Here is a 23,781-nt window from a genome sequence, read left to right on the forward strand (position 1 = left end):
TTATATGCCTGTTCCTTATTAGCTTGGCTAGCAGAGTAAGTAACATCAGATCATCACTGAGATGTGATTTTAATTAAACAAGAACAAAAACAATATGATTTCATCAAAAACATTAGCTTAAAATAGGGTTTTTCTGTTCGGAATATCAGCAGAGGTGAAGACATATCTTTATGGGATATCAAACATTCCCTGTAAGGCCCAATTTCTTTATTGAACCAGGAATGTGCATCATTAAAAATCTATTAATCTTCCTTATTTCTCTTTTTTTTATCAGTTTGAAGCGAGTGGGAGAGGAGAAGGAACAAAAGCTGACAGTTTTAGAGGAGTGTAAATCCTCCCTCCAGCAGGAGGCGCTGAAGCTGAGAACCAACATGCGTGAGCTTGAGAGATCACGCTTGCAGGCGCGCAGAGAACTGCAGGAACTGCGCAGACAGGTCAGGACCATAGAAATCAAAGGTTTTTCTTTAGTGTCTTTACATTATTCTAAATATCTAGAAACATCTAAACAACATTTATTGTTAGTCTAGCCATATACGCATATACAGTGGAACAAAATGTTGTTTTACCAAGTCTGCAGTGCATCCTCTTACTCATAAAATTCAGCTGTCTAGAGTTCTGTATACATTGCAACCATTCTTTTGTAAAATAACAACATAAAAAAAGCATGTGTGTGAGCAGGTGAAGACATTGGAGGGTCAGTGCATTCAACAAGGGCAAGAGTTGAGTGACATGCAGTCCAGACTGTCTCAGGAAGAGCAGAGAGAGGAGGAAATGAGAAAGGAGACCTTCAGTCTCAGACAAAGAGTACTGGAGAGTGACGCTGGCAGAGAGGCAGCCCTGAAGGAGGTACAACTGGCATAGTTACAGCATCCACAAACACATATTGTACAGCAACATGCTTAAACTGTTGGAACTGGTCTGTGTGTGTTTGAAAAGGCTGCAGGCTTGCAGCGGCGTGTAGCAGAACTGGAAGAAGTGCATCGCCAGGAGAGAGAGATGCAGCAACAACGGGATGCCGATCTTCAGGAGAGCCAACTGAAGCAGCGTGAGGAGGCTGCTCGCTTGGAGGGGGCACTGCAGGAAGCCCAGGCCCAGCTCAGGGAGCTTGGGCTGAAGGTCAGTCTAGCAGAGGCCCGGGCCCAGGGGCTGGAAGAGCAGCTGGGGCAGAATGACGCCATACGGAGTGATCTCGAGCACAGGTTGAATGTTCTCAGTTCTGCGCTGAAACGTACACTTGGAAGTGGGCGTGGAAGACGTTCACCCACACCTGGGGAACGTGGACGGAGCCCCTCACCATGGAGAACTCGCTCACCTGTGAAAGGTAATGCGTTCTCAGTCCAGTAATTAATCGGGACTTTTTAGCAAAGGTTGGTTTAGGGTCAAGAAGAAGATCACCACTCTTATATTACAAAGGATTCTTTTCTTCAAGGCTGAATGTTATTAAACAATGTGATGCTCTAAGGTACATGGTGTTCTAAATTACACGTCAAAAGAATTAAATGGAAACTTGTGCATATGCCCTCAGGTGAAATCATGTCAGAACAGCCTGGGGTGGATGGGTTGCCTGTGTGTTCTGAGTTGGATCTGGACTCACTTCAAATGTTGCTGCGTAGCTTCCAGCAAGAGCTCAGGGACACGCAGAGAGAGCGGGTACATGACACCACTACATCACCACAAAGGACAAAGAGGCATCATAAAAGTAGTCAACATAACTATACTATATAGCAGGGGTCTCCAAACTCTGTCCTGCAGAGTTTAGCTCCAACCCCAATTAAACACACCTGAACCAGCTAATCAAGGTCTAAATAGGCATACTAGCAACTTCCAGGCAGGTGTGTTGAGGCAAGTTGGAGCTAAACTCTGCAGGACAGTGGCCCTCCAGGACCGAATTTGGAGACCCCTGCTCTATAGTATAACTATGCTAGTCATCTGAATTTATACAATCAGAACCGAAAAAAAAAAAGATAATCAGTCGCGAATGAATCATGCACACTGTTTCTGTAAACTGTATCAACCAATTCTTTGAAAAGATCCAACTTAAAAGAATGATTTGTTCACTAATTCGGCATCACTTCTTCTTTCATTAACTCATATGAACATGCCAAGGAGAACTAGGGTGGATGTCAGGATTTTCAGTGAATACTGAGTTAAATGTTGTTCTGTTCTTCACAAAAAGTTCACATAAACTTGTTTGGCATTTTTTGCTCAAGTTGGATCTATAGTATACACTTCCCTATCCCATATAAACCCAAGATTTGTAGGATGTGACCATAGAAACGTTTTTCATTTTGAATATGACCAGGGTTAGTTCACCCAAAAATGAAATTTCTGTCATTAATTACTCGCCCTCATGTCGTTCCAAACCCGCAAGACCTTTGTTCATCTTCGGAACACAAATTAAGATATTTTTGATGAAATCCGAGTGTTTTTTTATCCCTCATAGAAAGCAACATAATTACCACATTCACGGTCCATAAAAGCAGTAAAAACAGTTGTTAAAATGTTGTTAAAATAGTTAACATGACTACAGTGGTTTAACCTTAATGTTATGAAGCGACGAGAAAACTTTTTGTGTGCAAAAACAAAACAAAAATAACGACTAAAAAATAACTATTTTAACGATGTCTTTACTACTTTTCTGGACCTTGAATGTGGTAATTACATTCCTTTCTATGGGGGATAAAAAAAACTCTCGGATTTCATTAAAAATAACTTAATTTGTGTTTTGAAGATGAACAAAGGTCTTATGGGTGTGGAACGGCATGAGGGTGAGTAATTAATGACAGAATTTTCATTTTTGGGTGACCTAACCCTTTAATTCCATGGACAAAACTAGTTTTCAAAGTGAAAAAAGTGAGGCACACATGAATAAAGGATCACAAACAACACAATGTGTAACAAGAACAATAAACATAAGAATAAAAAGAACATAAACATCCTTCTATCTCTGATTCTGATTGTGGTTGTAGGATGATTCCCAGGCACAGGTGCATAGTCTCACCAAGCAGGTAGAAACCCTGCAAGCCAGTCAGGAGAGAAGCAACACACGTATACAGATGCTGAAACAATCTATCAGAGAGATGGAGGAGGGTAAGAGGGAACTCTAGCCCAACACTTGGGTACATGGTGCTCAGTGATGACCAGTTTGCAACTCTGTTTTTGATTATCATGAATGTTAATGTTTGGGTGTGTGTTTGCCAGGAAAGCGTGAGCTGGCCAAGCATTTAGAGGGGATGCAAGCTTCACTCTCCTTACGGGATGAGGCAGTTCAGCGTGGAGAAATACAGAATAGGATTCTGAGCGAAGAGTTGGCCAAAATGAAGAACAGCCAACAGATAACTGAGACAGAGGCCAAAGCACTGCAGGTTAACACATTCTACACTAACACAAAAATAGTTTCGAGCACAACAGTGAAATCCCACTTTTTAGCCTCAAGGCTTCACAGAAGTGAGGGTCTGGCAATTAAACACAATAAAAAAACTCATTGTACTATAGGTCTATCTTGAAAGATGAACGTGTTAACATCAAAAATCTTAGAACAAAAAGATTTTTTACTCCACAATGGTGATGCACTTAATCACAAACTCACTTTCACTCAGATACTCTGAATATATAGCTTACTCTGCCTCATTGCGGCACCACAGTCAGATACAACAAGCAGGAATTAGCAAGTGTTCATTGCCACTCCACATTAAAGACCTCTGATGAGTTGCTTCTCTGGTAGTCGCATTATCTGTACAAATACACTGTTGTATTCAGGAGAAGCTGGAGCGCTCTCAGGCCTCTGAGGAAAATCTGGAGGCCGAACGCCGTCGTCTGAAGCAGATCTGTGAAGCCGCGGAAGCTCGCGCTGCCAGACTGGAGCTCACACGACGGGGGTTGGAGGGAGAGCTGCAGCGTGCCCAGCTCCGAGCCACAGAGACAGAGGCGGAGGTCAGCTCACTGCAGGAACGCCTCAACAACCTCCGCAGAGAGCTGGGAGACAGTGAAGAGCGTGCTGCTCTCCTGAAGGTGTGTGTAGGTTTGTGCTGTGTCTAAAAGGATGTCAGTCGTGTTTGAGCAACATAATGCAGCACTGTTGTCCCAATGTAGGTTGAGGGTGAGAAGTTGGCAACTGCTTTGGCACATACAGAACTGCAGGAGAGCCAGTTGAGGGAGCAACTGCAGGCCATGGCTGCATCCTTGACTGACAGCAAGGCTGCTGCAGGATCAGCCCGGGATCAGGCCGCCCAACTGCAGCGAGCTCTCACAGCCAGCGAACATGACCGGAAGATGCTGCAGGTCAGTGTGGGTTTTATAGCGTGCACATGTTTGCAATTTGATAACTGCCACTTCTTGAAAAAGAAAATATGTGGTGAGGGACTTTTGTCCATTGGGAATTGATTGGATTGTTGTGGTTTGCTATTACTGCCATTTCATGTGAGTGACAGGTGCTAGTAAACACGTCTTCAGAAAAGAGAAGAGATGTCATTGCAAGAGGGAGGGGAAGTTATTTTGATTTAAAGGTTACAAGGGCACATGAATAAAGAAATAAATAAATAATGATATGTACAGATAACTCATTTAAAGGATTAGTTCACTTTCAAATGAAAATTACTCACCCTCAAGCCATCATAGGTGTATATGACTTTCTTCTTCCTGATGAACAAATATATCGGAGATATATTAATATATATCCTGACTCATCAGAGCTTTATAATGGCAATGAGCGGGATCAACGAGTATGAGCTGAAGAAAGTGCCTCCATCCACATCCATCCATCATAAACATACTCCACACGGATCTGGGGGGTTAATAAAGGCCTTCTGAAGCGAATCGATGCGTTTGTGTAAAAAAAAATATATCCATATTTAACAAGTTATGAAGTAAAATATCTAGCTTCTGCCAGACCGCCTTCCGTATTCAAATTACAAAAAAAATGGAACTGGCGTCGCGTCAGTTAAGCTTTTTCCGTAAGTTGAATAGGGAAGGCGTAGGACTTAAGCTTTTTGAACTGCGAGAGGTTTACATGTTTTTTTTTGTAAGTAGAATACGGAAGGCGGTCTGGCGGAAGCTAGATATTTTACTTCATAACTTAAATATGGATGTTTTTTTTACACATCGCATTCAGAAGGTTGGATTAACCCTCCGGAGCCGTGTGGAGTATGTTTATGATGGATGAATGTGGATGGATGCACTTTCTTCAGCTCATACTCGTTGCTGTCGCTCACTGCCATTATAAAGCTCAGATGAGTCAGGATATTTATTAATATTTCTCCAATTGTGTTCATCAGAAAGAAGAAAGTAATATACACCTAGGATGGCTTGAGGGTGAGTAAAGCTTGGGGTAATTTTCATTTGAAAGTGAACTAATCCTTTAACTGGCCATACTAGCACCAAAAGTCTTACAACTGCAAGGTAAAAGACAAGCTCAAACATCTCAACTTGATGGAACTTAGATAAAACAAGTTAAAGCAAATTCTCTATCATGGCTTTATTAGAAACACTGTCAATCATTTTTCTTCAACTGACAAACAACCTTATTAAGTTCATTGTGGTTTAACCACATGCACAATTAGGACTGCTCCCATTTTGATCTCACTTCTCCTCAGTTCACGTACGGCTTTAATTGAAACACCACAGATCATCTTACTACCATGGCCACAATGTGTAGTGATTTATGCTGCGGTCCATAACTTTTCCAGATTTGAATTTTTTTTTTTTTTACTTTTTCAAAGTATTTACCTTTGCTCCTGCCTGTTCCCTGAAGGTGCTAGATGACGGTGCAATAAAAAGCTGGAATTGAACTCATTAATTTTCTCTGGCTCCTCTGGAGAGCTTTTAAGGCTTAGTATGAGTCTGTGTTTTAAAGATGCTGTACAAACAAAAACACTGCGCCCTCAGTGTAAATCTTTTTCAGTTTGCTTGAAACCTGCCAGTTCTTGCCAATAAAAAGAGGTCCAGAGGAGAAAGAGAGAGTGGGGGGAAAGGATAAAAAGACAGGCAATTGGTAGTAGTGAGGAAAAGTACAGCTTCCTCATTAAAACTGTATGTGGGTGTCTGATTATGCATGTGTGGATTGATGCCCGTTCATACTTGTCTGTGTGTGTGTATGTGTGTGCAGGAGAGGTTGGATAAGACACGGGAGGCTCTGACAAATGGTAGGAAGCAAAATCATGGCTTGAGTGAGAGACTACAGAGCCTGCAGAGAAGCCAGGAAGAGTCTGAACTCAGGGTCTCCGAACTGGACAAACAGACACGTGGCCTGCAGGAGGTTGTGCACACACACATACTCTTACAGTTTACACTGTTCTAAAGGGTTAGTTCACCCAAAAATGAAAATTCTGTGATCATTTACTCACCCTTATGTTGTTCCAAAACCATAAGACTTTCATTCAAAACACAAATTAAGATATTTTTAATGATTTCTGTCGCTCTATTGAAATCCATTACACCAAAACTTTGATACTTAAAGGGTTAGTTCACCCCAAAAATGAAATTTCTGTCATTAAGTACTCACCCTCATGTCGTCCCAAACCCGTAAGACCTCCGTTCATCTTTGGAACACAAATTAAGATATTTTTGATGAAATCCGAGGGTATCTGATCCACACATAGGCAGCAACGTCATTGTACCTTTTGAGGTCCAGAAAGGTAGTAAAGACATTGTTAAAATAGTCCATGTGACTACAGTGTTTCTTCCTTAATTATATGAAGCGACGAGAATATTATGTTATGAACAGATTTAATTTATTTTATTCACGTATAAACATTGATCAATGCAAATACTTAAAGCACATCAAATATGGCTAATGAACATGCTTGCTTGATGCGCGAGAAACAATGAGGTTTGTTCTTGCGCATCAAGAAATTATGGTTGAGTTTCCGTTTACCGTATTTGACGTTTTCATTAGAAATATCTTCATTTGTGTTTTGAAGATGAATCGAAGTCTTATGGGTTTGGAATGACATGAAGGTGAGTAACTGATCACAGAATTTCCATTTTTGGGTAACCTATCCCTTTAATATAATTTGGTCCTTGCAGGCACATGTATCAAACATACTGGAAAACATTTTGCCTTCCAGGTGACATTGCAGACATGGCAGAGTTTCCAAATTTTTCTCCATTCCAGTAAAAACCACAAAAAAAAAAAAAAGAAAAAAAAAATTAAAAAAGAAAAAAAGAAAACACAAAGTACAACATTATCATCACCATGATATACTGACAAACAGATTTATATTTTAAAAAATTAAATTCAATGTTATGAACTCTCGCACATTACACTTAACCAGACACAAACACTCTCTGTAGAATGTGAAACATTCTAGTCCAGAAATCTATGTTGATCTACAACCAGTTCTGGTCTGGACAGCCATGTAGATGGTGTCTATTCTACATATTTTCTAATTATCTAGGCTGTGAGACAGAGGCAACAGGCTGAGCAGGAGTTGCAAGAGAGGTGTGCACTCCTGCAGGGAGAGAAGGATCAGCTTCAGGAGCAGGTGGCTACCCTGCAAACCACTGCACAACGGCTACAGGGAGAGAAAGCTGACCTGGAGAGGACACTACTGCGCCTTGGAAAAGACAGGTCCTCTCTAAAACGTACCCTGGAGAAGGTACATGTCACAGCCTAAAATAATGACTTTCAAATACAGTTTGTTGTGCATGTCATCATCTGTGATGTTTAATCTGTGCAAACTAATCACAGTGTCTTGTCTGTACCTTGAACTAGTATTATTGGGAGAGGTAAGTTTTGCATGAGAGCTTGTTTGCCGTTTTTGTGTGTGTTTGCAGATCACTGTCTTGTCTTGATGAGTGAAACATTCAATAATCCTGAGGGATTTATCTTGAGCTGAAAATTCTATACATGAATGTACAGCATGTGACAGTATCTCACACCAGATTTCTGTACTTGATAAATTTAGTATGTGCATGCGTGTGTTGTGTGCAGGTGGAACAGAATCGCCAAAGGAAGGAGATGGAGGTACTGCATGCTGATCGTGAGAGAGAACAGCAAGAACAAAAAATCCAAAACCTAGAGCAAGAGTTAAGCGAGACGCAGGCCGAAATTCACACACTGCAGGTGATAAAAATATTTATGAGTATTATGACATTTATAATGCATGGATCAGATTCTAGTCCACACTGTAAAAAGTAATACGCTCTATCTACTCCATAAAATTTTGGCAACAGATTACAAGCAATATTATTAATTAAATTCAACAAGAAGAATTGAGTTAGAATTAATCAAATTTATTCCTTAAATGTCAACCATTTAAAACGAGTAAAATTTAGGTAAAATTTAAACAAAAATAGACAGACAGGCGTCAAAGATGAAGAACTCTTAATTTTTTATTGCCAACACTGAAGACACCTGATGATAAGTAGCAGAATCACTGAAGGAAAGAGAAACACATGAATTAACAGAGGTTTAGATGTTGATTTTAATGTTATTTAAAATATTTGTGTTCCGTTTAGTTGGGCAGTTTGACGCTTTGTTTTTTATGTTAGTTTGTGGTTTTTGTAATGGTGTTTGCTAATTTAAATGGTTGACTTTTAAGGAATTAATTTGATTAATTTTAACTCAATTCTTATATGTATATATTTAATTAATAATATTGCTTGTAATCTGTTGCCACAATTTTATTGAGTAGATAGAGCGTATTACTTTTTACAGTGCACTCAACTTTTGAAATCTAATCTTAAACAGGTAAAATTTTCCTTGATTTGACATAAGAGGTCTCTGTACAATTAAAACAAGTATTTAACCAAGCTCCAAAAATGATTTGTTTGGATATTGTGAGATTTGTGATGTCACATGGGCAAATACATTTGCATACGACTACCTCTAGAGCAGGGATGGGCAAACTTGGTCCTGGAGGGCCACTGTCCTGCAGAGTTTAGCTCCAACCCTAATCAAACACACCTGAACAAGCTAATCAATGTCTTCAGGATTACTAGAAGACTACAGGCAGGAGAGTTTTATCAGGGTTGGAGCTAAACTCAGGACAGTGGCCCTCCAGGGCCGAGTTTGCCCATCCCTGCTCTAGAGCAAGACATCGATGAATAGTTTCACATCATCACACCACAGGCCCCGCCCACTTGCGTTTAGTCAATAACAGCTGACACCTGTCTATACCGGACACGAGCGTCATGTCAAAAGCAAATAGAACCCATTATAAATCACTGACGCTGTCTACACTGGATACAGTATATGCCTGTTAATTTTGGACAACATCGACAAATAGTTTTACATCATCACACTACAGGCCCCGCCCACTGCCGTTTAGTCAATAACAGCTGACACATCTATACCGGACACGAGCATTTAGTCAAAAGCAAATAGAACCCATTATAAATCACTGATGCTGTCTACACTGGATATACCCTTCAATTTCTGATGTACTCTACGAGCTTGAGTTTGCTGACAACAGGACAAATGGATAAGTACAAGAGCGTTCGCTTTGACGCATCCTGTTTAAACAGCACATTTTTGTCTCTGTATAGACCTTAGAAAGACCCCAGCATTAGGAACAAGTGGATTTTTTTTTATTATTATTCTTAATGCCGTTGTGGATAACATCAGAGAATTATATGTTTGTTGGGAAGATTTGACTGCATATTGTTTGCACATTGTTGATATTTGAAATCAACCCAAACAAACCCATCCTTCTCTTCATTGCTCCACCTCCAAAACTCATTCTCCAATCCTAACCTCCCTGCTCCGAATCGGTCTCGAACCCCGGCCCGTCCGCTTCTGGCATGCGAGGCGAGTGCACCATCAATGACGCCAAACACCGCATTCTCTAGCAGTCGTCAGTGTGCAGTAGTTTACCTGCACAACTCTCACTGTCTAGCCACTGTTACACATGCAATACGAAAGTGGGTGTCTGTGTATCACAACTGTCGTGCAACAAAATGCTTCACGAAAAATAAAGCGCAGTTGATGAACGAACGACAAGGAAGCACAAAAAATGAATGTACAGTACACAAGAATAAATACAAACAAGAGTTTGTTGTTAATCGCCAACAGCACAGCAGCTCCAGACATTCATGACACCCAAACCCAGTGTTAATCACATGAAAAGTGGGTTCAAAGCAGCCTCTGCGTCTGTTTTCAGGCCTTCTCGCTTAGCTCTCTCCAGCGCTGGAAAGTTTTTCTAATATTTTTCTAATATCCTAATGCGCTTGCCCAGTCATAAACCTTTATTCCAGTGATATTCTTTTGAGCTCTTTTGTATTGTGTCTAATCATTTCTCTTTCTGGGTTTTTTTTTCTTTTTTTCAAATCTCTCTCTTGCTTGTTCTGTCTCCACGACCGTCATACACCTTTAACATTATAAGTGAACCTGAAGGAACATATTAAAAAATAATAATAATACCTGTGATGTCTGGCTATTCATCTCTTCGAGACTCTGGGATAGACTCCAGCTAATAAAATATTATATTACATTAATAAAATAATAAGAACAATGTATTAATGCTAATAATAACTAGTTTTTGCATTTTCTAAATAAAAAGTGATTGGTACTTGGTCCCAAGTAAATAAACAAGCCCATTTAAAGTCTGATTGCTTTATAGTATAGTATAGATGTACAGTTCTTCTCAATAAGCCACATGATTTGAGGTGTTATTCATGCCTGTAGCCTAAACTGTGCGAAAAAAGTATAATGCTCAGGGTTAGGGGTTTATTCATTCAAGTGAGCAATAGTAATAGTGCGTTACAAAGCACCACTAGTAATATAAAAATGTGTCATATTCCTTTTCCAGCTCTTTTTGTTTGTCTATTGGATTTGCCTGTGACAGGATGTTATGTGTTGTCTCTGCAGTCCCAGATCTCAATCTTGGAGCAGACTCACTCCCAGAGGCTCATGGAAGTGACGGCTCACCACAGGCAAGAGCTGGACCTGGAGTCAGAACGGATGAGGGACTCCCAGCAGCAGGCAGAGAGAGCACTGGAGGCTCGGGAGAAAGCTCACCGCCAGAGGGTCCACTGTTTGGAGGAACAGGTTTGAGAAAGCTATAAAGATGCGACCACATGCATTATAAGAGTGTACATTTACATCACATTCAATAGCAAGAAGTCTCTGATGAATACATGACTGCTTTGTAATAACTGTTGTGTGTTTCTTAGGTTTGCACACTGAAAGAACAGTTGGAGCAGGAGATGAAGAGGAGGCAAGCATATATGAAGCAGATGCTGAGATTGGGGCTCTAAAAAAAAACTTGGGCTTGGGAATCCAGCCCACAGTGACCAACTGACAGCTTTTTGACATGTTTGTAATCTCTCAAAGGCCAATGAAAAAGGGCCAGTGCTTACATGGATGGACTTATGCATAATCAAAAATGTTACACACGCATACTTCACACACTTTGGTTTTCAAAAACACACAAAATCACTGGTCTCAGGGAGAATTGTTGGACTACATTTGCACAAATACTTTAAGTAATCCTGATCCACACCATAAGAACCCAATAACAACAAACAAAGAGATCACTGTTTCACCAAATGCTTCTCAATTGCCAAATTGTTTTAAGGATTTGTTCAGCAAGCTGTTGAAACAGACTATAAATCTACCTAAGTCTATACCTGTTCATCTTAGAGCATTAAGCACAGTCTCAATTCAACACCCACCCACACACACACACACACACACGCACACACACACACACAGTTTTAAACATCTGTACCTACCTTAAACATCACAACCAGGTCCCCAATCTTTGTATCAAACCACACAATTATTCTCTCTTTACTTTCTTTTTAACTTGGTACTCTGTAACCTAAATAATTATGGTGATCATTATTTAATCACACAACCATTTAGAGAATAAGATCATCTTGTTTTAGTTACCAATTAGCTAAATTACAGCTAGAGTGAATCAGGACAGAAAATGAATTATATCTTACCTACAAATGTTGTTTTCATATTAATATGTTTCTATATGGTGTTTCTCTTATAGGTGTTAAAATGATTCTTAATCATGAATTATACTGTGTTACCATATAATAACTATTAGGAAACTGTTTTGTTTCATCACAAAGTAATTTTTTGAGTCAATAAAACATACAAACAAGAAAAATAACAACCAGATTGATGTGGTCTGAATAATTGCAGTCAGGTTTTGCCATATTTTGGATAACTGCTGTAGTTTGTACAATGATGTGAAGCTATAACAACTTATAAAAGATCCATGTGATGTTCTGGCTCCATGATTTAATTCCTGCTACTAATGACCCCCTGGGTAAAAAGAATTTAATTTTGTTTTAGGGAAATTCTTTCAGGCATATTGAAAATCTAATGTCTTATACGAATGATTTAGAGGAAAATTGATATTCAGAGAGTAAGCAAACCTTCAGTACATCTCTAGTCCAAACCAAAGCACTTTTGCATATTTTCCTCCTCTTGAACAGGCATCTTGAGCACAATATACAAGGAGTGCACTATATATGCATCATATCACATGCCAGATTCTGGAACTCTTACACTGCCATGTAGTAGTTTGTACAACACTGAGACATGTGCTTGTGGGTAAGGGTATTTCTCAGCAAAGGTTAAGAGCAGAGGAGAGTGCCCTGTCAGAGTCTCTTTAAAGCAGCCCTTTGATTACCATAGCTCCACCCAGTGCTTATCCAGTTACCGGTTTCTCCTCAGCTATTGGATGAGAGTTCCTAATCATGCAAGGTAGTGAATCCCTGGGGGGGTGGGGCTGGGTCTGAAAGAACTCCTTTGGCAGGCAGAATAGAGGTTTTATTGAGGATATTTCTAAACTAACCATCAGGGACCAAGTCACTGGATTGTAAAAAAAAAAAAAAAAAAAAAAAAAAAAAAATAGAGCCGAATCACTCTGCTCCCTCTCCTTCTTTCTCTCCCTCACTCTGTTCATTTCAGTGAGCGGCACGGAGCACAGCAGCTCTTGAGCACCCAGCAGCACACAGAATGCAAGGAATCTACCCCCTTGTCTTAGACCAACAGCCCAAGTACCAGGGCTGAGAGAAGATCTGAGAGGAAACAAAGGGTGGAATTAGAAACCAAAAGAGGAAAGTTTACAGAAACAGGGAGAAGAAAGACAAGGAGAGTATCATTGGTTGAGCATTTGGCACTGGTGTTTAGAGTTGTCTTCTTGCCCTCTGTGAGTGTCCAGGATCCTAGTCCTCTCCTCTCCATCCCTGTGCAGACAAGGTCATGGGGTGGCTGAGGAGACCAGTGCTCTCCATGTGCATGCTTCTTATTTTGCTTCATGGCATGGAGGCAGCTGTACCTTTGGAGGATTTCTACCCATTTGGGCTGGATGAAGGTGACTCCCAGACCATCGAGCAAGATGATGGGGGATCAGGACTGATAGAAATATCCGCGTCTTTCCCTTTCTTCGGAGAACGGCACACCGGACTCTATGTGAGTACAGATTCAATGTTTGTGTTTGTATGTGTGTGAGTGTTGTGCAGGAGAATCAGGTCTTTCATTCAGTAGCTTAATTGGTTTGTTTATGTGTCTTTGAGGGAAACAGAGCCAGGTCTTATAGCCTGAGATTGGATAATGAGCCTCTGGACCACAACGTTTTTACATGTTACATATGGCCCTACACAGTGACTGAACTACTGGATGGTTTTAAGAGAAAATATGACAGTCTATATTGCGGCTGCAACACATCTGCATAAACTGTGGTTTGAGAAAGTGAGGGAGAGAGAAGAAACGGCAAGAACGACTGTCATGAGGAGAACCAGCGAGTGTGGCGAGTGCTCTGACAGGTCTCGGTGCTTTGATCATAGTTGCGTCCTGCTTTTGGTAGGGCGAGAGCGGCTTTGATCTGTGTCATGTAAGCTTCTCAGCCTCCGCAGGGGAAGCTCCATCCTCGTAAATTAACACCATCTGTTTTGATGCAGCATCCCAGTCATTCTGCCTCCCAAAATATGCTGCCCTACCCGGAGCACCCATCTTTACTACCATATTTCCATCCCATTCCCTGGCCGAGGTACCACGGCAACAGAGGCTACGTTTCCAGACTGGTCTGCGAGCAAATGGATGAATGAGATCACAATCCCAATGCAGCGGACGATTGACACAGCAGACATGCCACAGAACCGTTCTCCCACCCCGCCACTACATGTCATTCAAACAACCGTGCCCTCACAACTTTGAGGGGTAATATTGTGTTTCCTATTTTAAAGTCATGAAGTCACTTAGATTCATGTTCTGGCAAATGCAGCTTGCTGAAATAGTGCAGGGTTGTCTACAGAACTTAGTTTAACTTGTGATGCATCTGTGCGTCACCCTGAGAGGTATCTCATATCTCAGAGCACAATGTAAATATTAATGTGAATTGGAGACAAGATAAGACCTGCTGCGGATGGCAGCGAAGATCTAAAATTAGATTAGCTCTATGTGATAGAGCAGAAGAGGACTGACGGTACAGTAATGGGTGGTAACTACAGAAAGGGTGCACCGAGTACAAACTGGGAGGTAACTGCAGGTCGATCTGAATAAGATTTTGCAAGTCACTGGTGCATTGAGGCATGCGACAGCATTAAAATCACGGTCAAGATTTCTGTAATGCGCTCGAGCTGCTTGAACAGAATCAATTACACTTCAGCTTTATTGCACGCTATAGCCACATGCTGATCTCTTCCACAAGAGAGCTGCTTTTGAACAGGTGAGATTTCAGAGGCTACACAAGGGCAGATCCTCATGGATAATTTCTTCCGGAAGGGCATTCCAAGCCTTTGGGGCTTGGAAAAACAGAAAAGCTCTTGAACCAAACAATTTTAGGTGGTTCTTGAGAGTTGTCTCAGGGTATTACTGTAAGAGCTTTCCTAAAGCGAAAAGAAGGATCAGTACTGCCTGCTATTGCATGTTTCACCTCCTGACCTACTCTCTCTGTCCACCCCCAGTCATCTTTTTCACATTTGCTCATTCACTTCATCATAATTTGAATACCATTTATAATACTATAACTGGGACTCAAAAATACTGATCTCTGCCTCAGCTTCAAGGCAGTTTATTTTTTTACTGACAGGGATAACAGGGATGTGTCCCTTTCTTAACAACTATGGCCCTGCTTCCACCTGGAATTAAGATGCGTTTTGGTCGATCGGATCACAAGTGGACGACGCTAAATACAGGTGTAAACGGGGTGTAAAACATTTTGAGCTTGTCCACTTTCGACCACTTCCAGAAGTAGTCGAAAACACATTCATCGGATTGCTTTCATAGTGGAAACGCTCATGTGGTCGAATGTGTTCAAACATCCAAAAAGACCATCAACTCTCCGCCTACTGACCTAACATCATTAAACATTATGAAAAGCGTGCTAGCCAGACAGGATTTAAATTTTGTAAGCTGAAGACCCAAGTTTGGTTTGAAGACGAAAAATGTACCAAGCACAATGTTCTCTCACCATTCCTGATTTCTAACACGCACTCACCATGTTCAGCTTGGTTTTGTCTGCTGCCTATGGAAAGCTTTATCTCTCCATATGTTTTTCCGTCGTCTCCGGGCACGTTCATAAATTGTGCAAGCTTATTTTTTCCATTCGATCGAAAGATCTGAAAAAAAACCATACATTTACCCGCCCATAGACTCTCCCCTCAAAGAAATTAGGACAGAAGTGATTGATAGTGGACAAAAGAGATGGATTAAAATGGGTATGTGTCTCCCTCGTCTACTTGTGATCCGATCGACCAAAACACATCTTAATACCAGGTGGAAACAGGGCCTATATTCCTGTGTCCAATTTAACTTTATTCGGCATGACAATAAGTTTTCAGAACTGTTTTTTAAATGAATGAATGAATGAATGAACTTTGTTCTAGGCTTTGAAACTAGGCTTTGTTCACAAAACTAACTTTTAACTCTTCTGTTAGGCTGAGGAAATGTATTAAAAATAGCTGAACTAATACAATACAAGAGGACAGATTAGTTTCACAGTATACTGTTCGATTGCTATATATTACATTATTAACCACATTCGAGCCTCGTCGTACCAGCAAGTTCTTTGCCATCCAGGGCGTAGATGGCCACAGTGCCTGGTCAATATGTCCTCTCTGCATGACCCTTTATCAACTGAGAAATGTCCAAAATGTCCTGTTTCTTGTTCCACAATTCTGTCCAGTTGTTTGGGTCTGAGAGATTTCACATGTAGCTGTGACCTCTCCTCTCTCCCCTCATTTACCCTCACTCATCCTCTTCCTCCTCCTCTTCTTCAGCCTCAGATAACAAGTTCAGGGGTCTTCCCACTGGACCTGTCCAGCTGCTCTAGTGAGGAAAGGAGAGATCCCTTTAACAGAACCCAGATGCATCTGTAAAGTGTCTCAGGGATGCCAAACAACGCAGGCTCTCAATTAACTAACCTTATGAACGACTGGGATGAAGAGCAGAGAGGATGAGATCCAAGGCTAGAGAGGAAAGCACAACATAGACTTCCACAGCAAATGTAAAAAACAGAAAGCTTGAAATTATTGTGAATGAAACTGGTGTAAGTTTTGATGGGGAACAGAACACCATGGCTGATTTTCGGGGACCACATGTTAAGAAACCAATACCTCCCAACAAGTTGTTTGTATGGGAAGCTATAAAAAGGATGTTTATAATTGTATTAGGCATAGAATTGTTCATTCAACAGTTGAGTCAAAACAGAAGAGGGAAAATGATGGGGACAGAAAGATTTGAGGTTTCACGGCACACTGAGAGCACATCTGCTAAAGCTCATCCTCAGCACTATAACACTTCATGTTTGCGCAACTATAGAGAGGCAATCTTCAACCTTTAGGGATTTTCTCTTTATCTATTTTTCTCTCTATGCTTTTTGCTCCTCCTCCTTTTCACTTAAGTAGCCCAAATATTAGCTAAATATGTGAGGTCATATGTGTGATTTTCTTAGGAGCTGGGTAGCTTAGCGTGTAATGCTTTATGTCAAGATAAGTCATATGTTATGCTAAGCTTTGAGCTAATATTTGGACTCAATTCAATAGGGGCAGCCACTGAAATTAATTTTTCTATACTGAGCTTAAGTTATTTTTCCAAGAATAGTGAAAATCTTTGTATATTATTCTAAGATATAAATGAGCGCAGTGCCATACGAAGGGTCATGGTTTGGCATTCTGTGGAATGCCAGTCATGATAAAGAATCCTACCATGGCCACACAAGGGCGTGGAGCAAGAGGAGCCAAGGTCAGTCATACAAACATATCCACTTCAGCTTTTTCCTCAAATTACTAGGAAGAGCAAGTACAAGTTTGTGTTTTAAGATCCCATGTTTTTCCAAGCTGATCTTTGGGCACCTTTTTTATGGAGGGATTTGTTTTGGCATCCAGGTGATCATTTATTTTAGTATTAAATTGAATTAGCTCCAAGTTGCACCATGTAGACCTAGAAAGAAATATATATTAAAATAAATAAATAAATAAATAAAAAGAGAAATAATAAATCAGTTTATATACCTGAATTATTTTGTGATTGATGGCGCCAATTTACGCAAACCTGATCTACCTCATCAAAGCTTTTGATTTACAGTGTTACAGTTTATATCTGTCAGAATTTTACATCCAAGATAGCTGGGATGTTCATACAAGATATGATTGCTTTTATTCAGCTTTAGTCTGTGGTTAGATCCAACTACTCCATCCTACAGTACTTTTAATAAGATACCAGGACATGGCGGAAAAGCAGCTATAGTTAACCTCTTCCAGATGCTACAAAAAGATCAGAACAAATGCCAGCACATATTACAGCACCAGAGAATAATCGCTAATGTAGTGCTTAGTGAGATTTCCGCTGCTAATTTAGCAGCAAGGTAAGCGATTTCCATTCATTACCTCCGCACACTGTTGCTACTACCTCTCCAATGCTTGCACAGGTCAAAACACTGCTGTCCCAATTGGCTATACAACTCTCTTTTCCCAGTTTGCTGCTTATATCATTAGCATGCAACGGTTTAGTACTGCAGCCCATTCTCAAGTGTTTTGGTCATTTGTGAAACATTTACACTAAATCACACTTTGGTTCCTGTCAAGGGTTTGTATTTGTCAGTGAACTGTGCCTGCACTTTCCATTCCTCCATCGTTTCCATCTCTCCTGCATCTCACTCTTTGTCTTTTCTTTCATTCTCCTGCTCTCACAGGGCTCCTCTCAATGACCCCAGAGTTGTGGCCCTGCAGGCTTCACTCTGCTTCTCCATGTTAACCACACTCTTGCCACAGCACGCTGATGCAGAAAGGGGAAGACTGCGGTCGGCCAATTAACCAAGCACCCGAGTCAGGCCAAACAAAACTTCCTCTACTGTTTTTACAGCAAAGGCCTTAGAATTATGGTTTCCATACGCATGGGGAGGGGAGAAGAAAGGCCATGTGTCTGACATTGCCTTTGTTGCTGTTGCTGCTGCCAGAGTTGGGTGCAGATGAGGGAAATTAAGGGACAGGGTAGCTGGCATTCGGGGACGAACACCTGGAGAGGGGTGTGACAAAGCAGGTGCAAACTGACTAGCATATGTTAGACCCAGTCTCTCATTGTAGCTCTGTGCTGATTGGTAGTATTTCTCTAACAGAAATCAGAGAACAGTTTAGGTGAGTCCAATTCAGAAAGAATTTCAAATTTCCAATCTTCCCACTCGAGAACTATTGAGGAAAGTTTGGTTGCAAAAATTACACTTAAATGGTGAAGCAGGGAGCACTGACAACAATTTGCCTGTTCAGTGAATTTGCTTTCATATTCATATCAGTTTAGTAACACTTTGCCCCTGTGAATGCTTTAAGGTTTCTTCTATGTCAGCCTGGCTGGACATTCATCACAGGAGTAGACTCAGTCAACAGAGCAAAGGCAGTGGTCAGCAAAGCAAGTGTTGGGCTCTGTGGTTACTTTAGAGGCAGTTATAAGGGCCTCACCCTCTAAAACCACTTCTAGTAGACCGGAGCCAGGGCAGGTGTGTCAGAGTGTGTATGCGTGTCTGAACAGTGCTCCGGTTTTCTCAGCTGCAAGACGTGGATGTCTGGCAGAACAAGGCAGCTGTCTGTTCCCTGATGGGGAAAGGATACATCTGCCACAGGAGCCTGCCTCACTCTTTCATCCTGCAATGCTACTGCTCATTCTCGAGTGTCAACACACTGCTGGACACCTCAGCTTGTCTCCGCTTATCCCCAGTCAGCATGTTCCATATATCATAGCCATGAGATTACTGTTCCAGGCCCTTTGCAATATCTACTCCAAGAAACTGAGTTTTTGATGGTTTGAAGTCCTCCTGCATGAAAAAATCATTTGATTTCTGTTGGTCTACGTTTTCTCAACTCTGCAGTACTCCTGAATGAACTAACCCAGTCTCTGTCATCAGGTATACTCGAGTGTGGAAAGAATTTAATTGAGATGAAATATGTTATTTGTGCAACTCAGAAAGTGAATGTCCAAACATGCAGCTCATGGTGTGGTAAAGCTTCAGCAGTGGAATCTGGGAATGAGTGCCAGGAAGGTGAGCTGAAGGAAGCTTTGTGTGCTGACTCTGCTAACCCTGAGCATGTACTTGCTCTTTTTTTCCCCCCGTGTCTTGTAGGTCAACAACAATGGCCTGGTGTCTTTTCTGAGAGAGGTGTCCCAGTTTACTCCTGTGGCATTCCCTATTGCTGGAGACCGCAGGGTGGTGGCTCCGTTCTGGGCAGATGTAGACAACCGGAGGGCAGGAAAAGTCTTTTATCGAGAGAGCAAAGATCCCGCTATCCTGAGAAGAGCCACTGCAGACGCTAATCGTTACTTCCCTGAGTTCCCTATGTTTGTCACCACATGGGTGCTGATTGCTACCTGGCATCAAGTCACATTTTTTGGTGGCAGCTCAATAACTCCGGTACCAAGTTCATGTCCTTTAAACTAACAAAATCAACACAGCATTTGTTTTCTCTAGATAGAAGACCATCTAACAAAGTTTCTCAACTCTGGCCCTCAAGTTCTACTGTCCAGCAGAGTTTGGCTCCAACCCTGGTCAAAATTAAACTCTGCAGGACAGTGGATCTCGAGGGCCAGAGTTAAGAAACCCGGTCCCACTTTATATTAAGTGTCTTTAGCTGCTATGTACTAACATTTAAATTAATCTTTTGATACAATGCACTTGTTGTGTACATACATGTTTTACATTGTACTTATATTTAAAAAAAAACCCTACATATTACATCTGTAATTGTTTTTTTTTGTAATGACATTTATAATTACACTGTTGACTTTCTATTACCCCTTAATCCACCCTTAAACCTACCCATGCCACGAAACGTGTCCTAACCTTATACCCGTATCCCACCTAAATAGCACCACAAGTGTTTCTGCAAAACAACATGAACAAGTATATCATATCTAACATTTTTTTATGTAAGTACGTAGTAGTTAAAGAAGAAACCCTGATCTAACATTTAAAAAAAAAAAAAAATCTGCATACTGGTTGTGGCAACTGACTTGCCCTCTGCTCTATTCTAAAGGTCAATACATTTCAAGTAGTTCTTATCACAGATGGTGAGCTCTCCTTCACCATCTTCCAGTATCACAATATTACCTGGACAACAGGGATGCATGCTACAAGTGGTGGTGACCTAGCAGGCTTAGGGGGCATAGCTGCACAGGTAAGGTCATTGCCTTTACTTTTTAGCACCGTCATGGATTTTAGTCTTGACTGAAATTGCAATAGTGAAACTAAATTATGAAAGAAACCACTCTGAGAGAACTCTCCCACACTTCCACTCTCTTCCTAGGCAGGTTTTAATGCTGGCGATGGGAGGCGCTATTTCAACATCCCAGGCTCTCGGACAGATGATATTGTTGACGTTGAAACCACCACGAATGTGGGCTTTCCTGGTCGTTGGGTCTTTCGTATTGATGATTCTCAGGTGCAAGTGGGTGGCTGCAATGACTCAGGTACACCACCAAAGGAAAGAAAAAGAAGAATCCAGCAAATTAGAAAACATTAAAAACAATACAAACAGGAAAATATCAGTCTGCTCAGACTCTTTTCTGTTGTCCTCCTCAGCTTTGGTCTGTGCTAACTTAAGGCCCTGTCAAAATGGTGGCCGTTGCATTGATGACTGCATCACTGGAAATCCCTCCTTCACTTGCTCGTGTTTAGCTGGCTTCACTGGACGCAGGTGCCAGATAGGTAAATGAATGATGAAATCCTTCCATTCCTCACAACCTGTACTCATCCTTTGTGTTCATCCTTGCCAGGAAAGAGAAACTCAACTTGTAAAAGCAGAATTCCACCCTGCAAGCCAGGGGGACAACCTGAGGGAGAGAATTTCCCCTGGTCACATCTGTATGTAATTTACATACAGTAGAGTCCGTCCAACGTTTTGCTTTGGTCAAATCATTACCTTTTCCTCCACCCCCTGCACTTTAGGATTCCCTAATGTTTTCATTCTTGTGTGCACATCTAATAAAAGTCCCATGTCATATTTGTCATTCTTTTCTGTGTTTTGATAGAGGTTGATGAGTGCTCCTCATACCCCTGTCAGAATGGAGGCACATGTGTGGACAAAATCAACCACTTCATCTGCCTGTGTCCACTGGGATTCATAGGGACAACCTGTGAGACGGGTAAATACCTGATACTTCAATTATGTATTGCACGCTAAGTTCATCAAAAGAAAACTTAATGGTATCGCTCCAATAATCATTTAGAAGCTTGTATTTCTCCAATGTCCACTGCAGGCTCTTCTCAAAAAGTTGTCCAATGAGGTCTAAAGTAGCGAGTGAAAATGGATGCGAGTTGTGAACTTAGTACGCTCTTCTTTTCGTGCTGTGGCCTCTCTCCTAACTGAATTTGTCCTCCCCTCCTCCCTTAGCACTCTGCTGGCTTCAACCTCCTTCTCGTTCCCACAGTCCAGCCTGCAGAGATGTATCAAACCTCTAATACCTTTCACAGCCAGAAGTGCATAGTTTCAGAGTGAGGGGAACGGTGTGGAGGATATATTAATCAGCTGAATAAATATTCAGTGTGTGTATGTGTGTGTGTGTGTGTGTGTGTGTCTGTGTTTATTGCCTGCAGACATAGACGAGTGCCAAGAGACCCCATGCCTCAATGGAGCACAGTGCATACAGGGTGTCGGCAACTTCACCTGTGTATGCCAAGCAGGTTACACTGGGTTCCTATGTGAGTCAGGTGAGTATGGATCATGGGAGTGTCACTGAAAGGCCACAGCTTTCCCCAGGGAACATTTCCTTTTTTCCGCATTAGGCCCGCACTTATTCATTTGACAGATGGTTTTATCTAGACTGACTTCATGAAGACTGCTATAGTACAATACTTTTAAGAGCAGCTAGTAAATGGAAATATATTATCAGTTACTTTGATTTCTTTCCCTGTGTTTTCATATTGGGTCAGGTTTTATGTTCCAAATATTCCAAGTTCTCTAAGCAGACCTTGATCTGACTTTTTAGGAAAAAGCACTGACATGATTCCCCTGCTTAACAAATTGGGCTTTCCACAATGGAGGTTATTGATGAAACACAAGCCCAGTTGGGAAGTACTTTGGAAACTAAATCGCTGACCTTTGCGTATCTTGAACCCTTGTTTCTACATGGGACCAGATTACTGTTAATTCTAGACACCTGGTCAATGAAACCATATACCTGCATGAACTTTCATACATCCTCACATCTTAACGTATTGATACAGTCCAAACCAAGCTGTTCCAAGAACTGCCTTTCTCAAAGTATCTGCACTGACAAATGAATCTTGTGTTTTTGAACCTAGACATCAATGAATGCGCATCCATGCCATGTTTGAATGGAGGTGTGTGTGAAGACCTGCTGAATAACTACACCTGCACCTGTACGGCAAACTTCACTGGAAGCCACTGTGAGACAGGTGTGCTTTTACTCTCTTGAGTTCAACCCACCATCTCACTTTATAAATGCCAGCCGCAACACATTATCCAGTCTTTGTTTTTGTTTCCCTTTGCAATGGGAAAAATGTTTAACGATAGAAGATGTTTACACAGCTAGCCACCTACTTTCCCTTTTATATTTGGCTTGCTGTAACATTTTCCAACTAGGATTGACACAAAGAAATTGAAAAAGTGAAATGAATGAAGAAAGGGAATGCTCTAGAATAACTATGGCTTCAAACCACATGTCTGACTAATTGAACAGATTTATTTTCTAATAGTGTCAGCTTCATCTCATAGTTATCAGATGCTTGGTTATGGTTCTTTGGTCAAATCTTGTCTGAGGTTGAATCAGTTTTTCGATGAGGTTTGGTTGCCGTTTCATGCATGGATTTGCTTTCATTTAATGTGAGATGTAATTTTTCTACATTTTTGTTCATGTACTAGATCATGCTGCCCTGATAATACTTCCAGAATATAATTTAAAAATGTTTTATTTTCCTGTAAAACAGAGTTAGTTGTAATGGAAAATTCCTCTACCACCGATGCTGCAAATCAGACAGGTAAGTAAATGTTCTTCAAGTTAAGGTTAATCTCTTAATCTTTTTCTTTAAAGATCACACATAAGTAATACGTAATATTACTTACAGTTCCCTGTTATGGAGAGAGCTGTGAAAAACGTCAAATCTGCGAGTACACTGGCTCTGGAAACTACAACTGCACCTGTACCCCCGGTTATTATGGTGACGATTGTGAAGGTATAGTAGTTTCAGACTTTAGTGCACTAGTAGCTACTCTCTTCAAGCAAATAGGCAGGAACATGGCACAGAGGAAGAACAAGGCAGACAGCATTATCCCACAGGAATTTGAAGCACTGCCTGAGGAAGACTGTGCAGCCGTGATGGATGAGCATAATTATCCAAACCTACACAGCCTCACCCAGTTTACTGCTCAGTC

At 41.1% G+C, this 23,781-nt stretch overlaps 2 protein-coding genes across 5 annotated transcripts in view; both read left to right on the top strand.

The window, feature by feature from the left end:
* Window positions 1-12,168, top strand: part of crocc2 (ciliary rootlet coiled-coil, rootletin family member 2) — a 62,741-nt gene extending 50,573 nt beyond the window's left edge. For both annotated transcript variants that reach the window (XM_051896761.1, XM_051896762.1), the window contains 13 exons: window positions 275-434; window positions 679-846; window positions 937-1,321; window positions 1,526-1,650; window positions 2,970-3,090; window positions 3,202-3,365; window positions 3,760-4,011; window positions 4,093-4,281; window positions 6,104-6,253; window positions 7,395-7,595; window positions 7,931-8,062; window positions 10,808-10,987; window positions 11,113-12,168. In XM_051896761.1, the coding sequence (XP_051752721.1) occupies window positions 275-434; window positions 679-846; window positions 937-1,321; window positions 1,526-1,650; window positions 2,970-3,090; window positions 3,202-3,365; window positions 3,760-4,011; window positions 4,093-4,281; window positions 6,104-6,253; window positions 7,395-7,595; window positions 7,931-8,062; window positions 10,808-10,987; window positions 11,113-11,196 (2,311 nt within the window). In that variant the 3' untranslated portion in view covers window positions 11,197-12,168. The remainder of the gene's footprint in view (window positions 1-274; window positions 435-678; window positions 847-936; window positions 1,322-1,525; window positions 1,651-2,969; window positions 3,091-3,201; window positions 3,366-3,759; window positions 4,012-4,092; window positions 4,282-6,103; window positions 6,254-7,394; window positions 7,596-7,930; window positions 8,063-10,807; window positions 10,988-11,112) is intronic.
* A 194-nt stretch (window positions 12,169-12,362) lies between these two features.
* Window positions 12,363-23,781, top strand: part of sned1 (sushi, nidogen and EGF-like domains 1) — a 33,571-nt gene continuing 22,152 nt past the window's right edge. Inside the window, exons 1-10 of one of the 3 annotated variants that reach the window (XM_051897088.1) lie at window positions 12,363-13,375; window positions 19,515-19,802; window positions 20,425-20,565; window positions 20,695-20,857; window positions 20,970-21,095; window positions 21,419-21,532; window positions 21,984-22,097; window positions 22,692-22,805; window positions 23,337-23,387; window positions 23,475-23,582. In XM_051897088.1, coding sequence (XP_051753048.1) covers window positions 13,166-13,375; window positions 19,515-19,802; window positions 20,425-20,565; window positions 20,695-20,857; window positions 20,970-21,095; window positions 21,419-21,532; window positions 21,984-22,097; window positions 22,692-22,805; window positions 23,337-23,387; window positions 23,475-23,582 — 1,429 coding nt within the window. In that variant the 5' untranslated portion in view covers window positions 12,363-13,165. Of the gene's footprint in view, window positions 13,376-19,514; window positions 19,803-19,879; window positions 20,566-20,694; window positions 20,858-20,969; window positions 21,096-21,418; window positions 21,533-21,983; window positions 22,098-22,691; window positions 22,806-23,336; window positions 23,388-23,474; window positions 23,583-23,781 lie in introns of those variants that run through there. The other 2 variants (XM_051897087.1, XM_051897089.1) reach the window with 2 other exon arrangements.

The sequence above is a fragment of the Ctenopharyngodon idella genome, chromosome 6 (assembly GCF_019924925.1).
Source record: "Ctenopharyngodon idella isolate HZGC_01 chromosome 6, HZGC01, whole genome shotgun sequence".
In the NCBI taxonomy this organism is placed as follows: Eukaryota; Metazoa; Chordata; class Actinopteri; order Cypriniformes; family Xenocyprididae; genus Ctenopharyngodon; species Ctenopharyngodon idella.